General features: G+C 50.5%; 4 protein-coding genes across 4 annotated transcripts in view; all 4 read right to left on the reverse strand.

Moving 5' to 3' along the window:
• The window catches only part of MAA_01278 (Ribonuclease H-like protein), a gene marked incomplete at both ends in the record, with an annotated part of 1773 nt that extends 1288 nt beyond the window's left edge, over nt 1–485 (reverse strand). The window contains one exon of the mRNA XM_007819276.1: nt 18–485. Coding sequence (XP_007817467.1) covers nt 18–485 — 468 coding nt within the window. The remainder of the gene's footprint in view (nt 1–17) is intronic.
• A 673-nt stretch (nt 486–1158) lies between these two features.
• MAA_01279 (Pol) lies at nt 1159–4809 on the reverse strand (the record flags this gene model as incomplete). Its single annotated transcript, XM_007819277.2, has 1 exon — nt 1159–4809. The coding sequence occupies one exon, from the start codon at nt 4807–4809 to the stop codon at nt 1159–1161; it is 3651 nt and encodes a 1216-aa protein (XP_007817468.2).
• Nucleotides 4810–4877: 68 nt separating this feature from the next.
• MAA_11664 (uncharacterized protein) lies at nt 4878–6119 on the reverse strand (the record flags this gene model as incomplete). The annotated part of the gene is made up of 1 exon (XM_011412579.1): nt 4878–6119. The coding sequence occupies one exon, from the start codon at nt 6117–6119 to the stop codon at nt 4878–4880; it is 1242 nt and encodes a 413-aa protein (XP_011410881.1).
• A 640-nt stretch (nt 6120–6759) lies between these two features.
• On the reverse strand, nt 6760–7182 carry MAA_11665 (uncharacterized protein; the record flags this gene model as incomplete). Its single annotated transcript, XM_011412580.1, has 1 exon — nt 6760–7182. One exon carries the CDS (start codon nt 7180–7182, stop codon nt 6760–6762), a length of 423 nt encoding a protein of 140 aa, XP_011410882.1.
• Between the last annotated feature and the right edge of the window lie 77 nt (nt 7183–7259).

The raw sequence follows: 7259 nt of genomic DNA on the forward strand, positions 1-7259 counted from the left end.
CCAGTGAAGTAGCCTACTCGGTGCGCCAGGTTGTAATTTCCGATAATCTTCATCAGGTGCGGTGTCATAGCCGCGCCAGCGTGAGAGTGGCGGAGGTTTGGGAGTCCTAACAATGCTTTGCGAAGGTTGTATCCCTCGTCAACCCATTGTGCGTGTACAGCGATATACGCCTTGCGCTGAGGAGAAGACCATACATCCATGGCAATGTGTACGAGGCTCCGGGACATATCCAGCCATTTCTTTACAGATTCCTGATGCGCGTCGTAGGCCCGATCCAAGTCCGCTGCCACGGTGTTTCCAGAGTCGACCAGGAGCTCTTGAACGGCGGGATTTACCGCAGATAGAAGTGCCTGGTATTCTGGCCACGTTGCAAAGTTCAGCGGCAGGTACCTACGGGCAGAGAGGAGCATCTGTGCCTCTCGAAAGGCATCGGCATTGATGACACCGCGTAAGGTGTTCACTTCATTCGCCCTGGCCTGCTGCATCTGGTTGGCGCTCGTCCTTGCGAATGCATTTTCTATGGCAAGTTGGCGCTTGGTTTGGGATTTCGAGTCCTCTCGAACATGTATGTGATGCGCCTTCTCGAGGTGATAGCGGGCGTAGCCAGATATTGTCACGTTATGAGACTCATGTTAACTAAGCTTCTTGATAAAATCATTATTCTTGTTGTTGCGAGTGCTGCAGACTCCGTCTGCAGCTCTCTTTTTAATACCAAAAACTTCCTTTCGTCCGAATTTAATTTTCGGCTAAGTTTAGTCATGATAGCCGACGCTATGACATCCAGCAATTACTCCAAGCTCTGCGACTTCAGTCTACAGAGGCATTATCCGACACAGTGTAATGTAACGGTCTAGCGAGTGTATTGACAACTGACTAGATGATTCTAACGAATATCCAAAGCTGAAGAAGAAAGAGAAGAAAGAATAAGGAAAGGAGAGCTCGGGGAGCTCTTGAGCTCCTGAGCTCGCCGCTGCTAATCTCGCTTGTTGTCGGGTCCCGCCATTTGCAGCTTGTCGATAAGAGGCGAGAGCGCAGCCGAGCCATTCTCGGGCCCAGCCCGTTACAATACCCCCCCCTCTCCCAGCCCGTTACAATACCCCCCCCCTCTCCAAAGGTCGAAGTGTGCAGTAAAACAGTAAAAATGCAAGAAACCATATATCATCTCAAAATTTCCCCAAATTTCTCCTCATAATGAGTAAGCGCTTCTGTATCGAGGAAGGCTTCAAGGGGCTCCCATGTTGGCTCTGCCCAACCCGTCCATTTCACTCGCACCTTCCATTTTCCTCTAACTCTTTTCTTGCCCAGTATCGCCTCCACGAGGTATTCTTCTTCTCCATCTTCTGTAAGGATTGCTGGTGGTCGATAGTCGTCTGATTCTTGTGACGGCAGTGGATCATCTGCCGCAAGTTTTAAAAGGCTAACGTGGAAGACATTATGTATCCCTGTGGGCGTGTCTAGGCGACAAGCGTGTGAACCAATAACCTCAGTGACTGTGTACTTCGCGGCTATCCAGTCCAGCTTCTTGGACGGTCTCTCAGATCGGATGTTACGTAACCGTAACCAAACCTTATCCCCTACCTTGAACCGGTCTGCAGGTTGTCTCTTTGCATTTGCGTGCTTTTCCTGGGTTTCTTGTGCTGAAGCCATCGCGGCTTGGGCCCATTCTGTCGCTACCTGCAGTCTCTTCACCAAGGCTTCTGCTCTTGCTATCGGGGATACATTCTCGGACCGAAGAGATTCATTAACTTGGATCGGGTCAATATGGTACCCATGGGTGAGGAAGAAAGGACTTAATCCCGTAGCGGTAGCGGTTTTGTTGTTTAGCGCGATAGCTGCTGCTGGTAGAAGATCATCCCAGTTATCCTGCGCGTAAGTTACAAAGATTCTCAGGTATCTTTCCACCTCCTGGTTCGTTCTCTCAGTTGCTCCATCCGTTTGAGGGTGCCAAGCAGTTGAAAGACGTTGTTGCACCTGTAAGAGTCTACAGAGGCTGCGCCATAGGTGGCTTGTGAACTGCGGACCTCGATCCGTGACCATTGCTCTCGGGAGTCCATGGTGCTGGACGAAACATTTCATTAGCGTCTTCGCGGTGCGTTTGGCGGTGATTTCCAGCATGGGCTCCAATACAACGTTCTTTGACAGTCGGTCTGTGATTACCATCATGTTGGTGGCGCCGTTTGAACTCGTCGGAGGGAGGTCAACAATAAAGTCGATTGATATTTCCGCCCAGATCCTGTCCGGCACCGGCAGCGGTTTGAGGAGACCTCGTAGTTTTTCTCTCCATACGGTACTTCGGCCACAGATAGTGCAGTTCCGCATGAAGTGTCTCACATCCTCGTCTAATCCTGGCCAGTAGAATCTCCTGCTAAGTAAAGACTTAAGTATATCTCTTCCTGGGTGGCCGGTCAGCGTCGAGTCGTGGGTTTCTTGGATAATCTTCGTGCGGAGAGGTTCGTATTGAGGGATCCAAATTCTCTCTCGCCAACAGAGCCGTTGTCCTGCATCAATGGAGCATTCCGCTAGAGTGATCGGCAGCCCCCATTGCGACGGAAGGCGCCTATCGCCTCTTTGCACTGCTTCTCTTATCAGCCAGTACCGATTATGCCTTTGTAGTCCTTCGTTCCAGAGTTCTTGTAGGTCAGCAGTCGTAAAGGGGTTCTCGACTGCCGGGTCACGGCTAGTTGTAGGGTCTTCTGGTTGGTCCGAGTCACCCTTGCTTACATATCCAGCTTTCACTACAACTGGGGTTCCAGCATGCACCGCGAAGGCTCCCTTCATCCCTTTAACCGGTTGGAGCAACTGCATCCTGCGTCCTTGTAACCTTTCGTCGTCTAACCCTTCTGGCATATCTTGTTCTCGCCGGGAGAGTGCGTCGGGCACTATGGCCTGCCGGCCAGGGCGATACCGGATAACAAAGTTATATCGGGAAAGAATCTCGGCCCATCTAGCTTGTCGTTCGCTGAGCTGCTGCTTCTTCGTGAAATATTGGAGGTTGAGGTGGTCCGTAAGGATTTCGAATGAGACTACACTACGCAGCTCGGGGTCCCAATGCTCTAGGCAGCGAATGATGGCGAGCAGCTCCTTATCATGGATTGAGTAGTTACACTCGGCAGGGGCGTTTTTCTTGGAAAAGAAGGCCACTGGGCGTAGGAATCCTTCGTTGTCTCTCTGCGACAGTGATCCTCCAACAACATAACCTGATGAGTCCGTCTCCAATATCGTTTCTCGGTCTGGATCCCATTGAGCCAAAAGAGGGGCGCCGATTAGTAGGGTTTTGAGTTCATCGAACGAAATTTGACAGGGTGTTGTCCAGGTAAATGGGGCATCCTTCTTGGTCAAGGCGGTGAGGGGCATGGCGATCTTAGAGAACATTGGGATAAATTGGCGATAGTAGTTCGCGAAGCCAATAAACCGTCTTACCTCCCTGGCGGTCTTAGGTTCTTCCCATAGTTGAATCGCCTGGACCTTCTCTGGGTCAACTCTAATTCCTTTCCCAGCTTCCACGATGAATCCTAGATACTTCGTGCTCTTGGTCTCAAATTCGCATTTGTCTATATCAACCTGTAGGCCAGCGTCCCGGAGTCTCTTTAGTACTTGCCTGACCTTCTGTCTATGGTCTTTCAGGGAGCCGTCGGAATAGATCAAAATGTCGTCAATATAGGCCGAGCAAAACTCATCGAGGTAGTCTTGTAACGTGCGGTTGATGTATCGTTGGAAAGTCGCGGGAGCTCCTGTCATCCCGAATGGCGTGACAAGCCACTCAAAGAGTCCGTATCGTGTTCGAAACGCGGTCTTCCATTCCTCCCCTTCCTGGATGCGTATCTTGTGGAAGGCTGCAATGACATCCAGCTTCGTGAGCCACTTGGCTTTAGATATAGCCCGAAGAGTCTCATTGATTAAAGGTAGCGGGTATCGGTCTTTCCGTGTTATTGCGTTAAGGGCTCGGTAGTCCACGCAGAATCGGAGTCCGCCTCCCGGCTTCCTTACGAAGAGTACTGGTGCTGAAGCTGCAGAGCTGCTGGCTCGGATGAATCCTTTGTCTAGTAGTTCCGTGAGAGTTCGGCGAAGGACGATGAGCTCCTCGCGTGACATTCCGTATAATGGTCCAAAGGGTGGTTCTTTCTCCTTTCCCTTGTCATCAGTCTGTAGCGGTATGCAATGATCGATTCCAGGTCGGCTTGGCGGCAACTGGTCCGCCTTCTCTCTATCGAAAACGGGTAGGAATTCGTGATAATGTTTCGGGAGTTTCTCTCGGGGGTCTGACTTTGTCTTAGGGGCGAGTGCCTTTTCAATATCTTTGATACTTGCGGCGAAAACTCGTAGCCGATCTTTCTTGTCATCTTGCTCCTGTCGCCGGGCCCGCCGTACGAGACCAGCAAAAACGGAGGCCATCATTCCTCGCAGCTTGTACTTCTTCCTCTTCTTACGGTCTCTTTCCCTCACCCAGAGGTCGTTAGAGCCAATATACAGGAGCTTCTTTGCTGGGTGGATCACAACGTTCTCTTGGTTCATCCAGGTCCTTCCCAATATCACATCGTCTTCCTGGCCTGGGACTACATAGAAGAAAGCGCGGCGTTTCTGATAGCCGTCGATATCGATATCCATATACGAAACATGCTGGATCGCATCATACACGAACCCTGCCACGTGTTCTAGTGTTCGAGGTTTAATAGGGATACGCGGCAGCTGTAATTTTTGGACGAGAGCTTCTTTAATCGTGCCATAACATAGGCATCCACAGTCAATAAGGGCAGTTGTATAACGTTCCCTGTTGAGCCCTATATTAACATAGAAGGGTGGGCTATCCATTTGATCCTTCTGCTCGTTCCAATCTTCTTCAGCTGTTTTCTGCTTCTGGTGGCGCTTTTGACCAGAAGCTATTCGTTTTCCGAATCCCCATCAGATGCTGTTTCGTATACGCCTTCTCCTTCACTGTCGTTTGGCTTAACATCCTTAGGAATCTCTACTTTCGCCCTTGCGACTCTAGTCTGCGACTGACCTTGTGACCGATTCGTATCTAGGATTTTTCCTTCGCAGAACTGCGCTACATGACCTGGTTGACCACAACGATAACAACTGAAACCTGTTTTGCTTTTCGTTTTGCCAGGGTTCTGCTTGCTTCCTGCCTTCCCGATTTTTGTAGATTCCCAATCCATCGGGTCTGGGGGCGCTTCCTCTTCGGTAGGTGTCTGGAATGGGTTTTTAGTCTTTGGTCCCTGGTTCTTGCCCTTAGCTTGACTACTTGGTTGTTCTCTGCTGCGATTATAGAATCGAAGTTCGTCGAGATTAGCTCCGAGGGATTGGAGCGCGTTAACAAATTCCGGGTACTTTGTGGGCAAGCTCAGTTGTCCTGCGAGATGCGAACGGAGTTCTCCGCTTATAACCCGTTTAAGGGAGTTAATCTTTACAGCGTCGTCCCAACTGGCTCCGCCACTATCAGCTAATTCCTTCTCAAATTTCGGTAGGAAGATTGCGAAGTTCTCTCGTGGCCCCTGCCGCATTGTTTCGAGTCGGCTTAGGGCTCTTTGTTCGATGTTGGGGTCAGCATAACATGTTGACAGGTATTTGAGTAAGTCGGCGGGGTTGGATAGCCCGTCCAGACCCCCTTTCTCGAAGTAAGCGGCAGCCATAGCTTGCGGCGTCTTGTCCAGTCGGGAGTAAATATAGACAAATTGGTCTAAAGAGCCTCCTAGAGCTGGTCCGTCTACATGGAGCTTGCTTCGCATTTCCAAGAGCCAGGGACGGAACAGTTTCCGGGTTCCATCAAATCGTTGGGGATTAGGAAGGGTTGGCTTCTTCTTAGTTGGTAACTGACCCGGTTGCGGGCTGTGGAAGTTGGCAGGCGGGGAAGTGGTGTTGAGTACAGGTGGTACTAGTCTCAGTCTCTGGGGCACTGGGTTGACGATATCCTCTGAGGATGTGTGATTTGGGGTTGCAATTGCGGATTGTAGGGCTTGGATCTGTGCTCTTGTTTCTTCGCGATCGTTGTCTCTTTCGTTGCGTATATGCTGCTGGTCCCTTTGGATTGTGTTTAGCTGTTCTGACATCTGGTTCATCATTTGAACTAGCATTTGGGTGGTGCAGCTTGGCGAGCCGCTCTCCTGACTGTTGCTTTCCATCGTAAGTCGTGATTCTATCGGTCGACTCGTTCGTTCACGTATCCCTACCGTAGGGATCTTCCGTAGCTTCTTTAGGCTCACGGGAATCTAGCCACTCTCTCGGGAGGGCCTTCTGCTAACCTAGGTCTGCTAGGATCTTTGCAGGGACTCTGCTCGTTGCGAGAGTCTTCACGTGCCTCACTATCCAGGAGGTCTTCCACAAGATCAGGGTTATAACTGTCCCTCTTAGCCTGCCCTTCTCATCTAACACCGTAGACGAAGTCGCAAACACGTACTCTATGCGCTATCCCAATAGCCTTACGAGTAAATCTTCATCAACTGAATTAATCAATTGACCAAACAAGGTACTTCCTAACGCAGTCACGACACACGCGGAAGCGCGCGACACAGTTGATTGCAAGGATTTAGAAAGGAGCTTTGGATAATGTAACGGTCTAGCGAGTGTATTGACAACTGACTAGATGATTCTAACGAATTTCCAAAGCTGAAGAAGAAAGAGAAAAATAACAAGAAAAGGGGAGCTCGAGGAGCTCGAGGAGCTCCTGAGCTCGCCGCTGCTAATCTCGCTTGTTGTTGGGTCCCATTGACCATTTGCAGTTTGTCGATAAGAAGCGAGAGCGCAACCGAGCTATTCTCGGGTCTAGCCCGTTACAAGTTGCAAAATTTCATCGATTCCCAAGGCCATCTTTTCGCAAATACGAGTGAACATGTCACGGTTGCCTGTTTGAATCGCCACGTCAAGCGCCGAAGTTTGCGGCTCAGTAGAACCATTGAAAGCCCAAGGGCTTGCGCCGGCATCAAGGAGGATGCCTACCGCCCTCATGTTATCGCATAATACAGCGACTTGAAGAGCAGAGCCGAAGTCTAGGTCACAGTAGTTGAGGTCAAGCTCACCAGTCCCGCAGAGAGGGAGGAGCTCTCGCAGCGTGGATATGTCGTTGTTGCGGACGCAGGCGTGCAGACGTGCTTTTGGGTCGTCATTGAATGCAGCTTTCATTTGCATCCAGAGGCGCCCATCCATACCTGGCGGTACGGGCCGCGTGGTTGAGGGTGGAGGCGGCATTATTGTTTACGGATTATGAAGTTGAGTGTGCACACTGCACACATTGCCCTGAATGGTAAGGGATTTTCGGGTGATGC

Source organism: Metarhizium robertsii, assembly GCF_000187425.2.
Source record: "Metarhizium robertsii ARSEF 23 chromosome Unknown MAA_Scf_13, whole genome shotgun sequence".
In the NCBI taxonomy this organism is placed as follows: Eukaryota; Fungi; Ascomycota; class Sordariomycetes; order Hypocreales; family Clavicipitaceae; genus Metarhizium; species Metarhizium robertsii.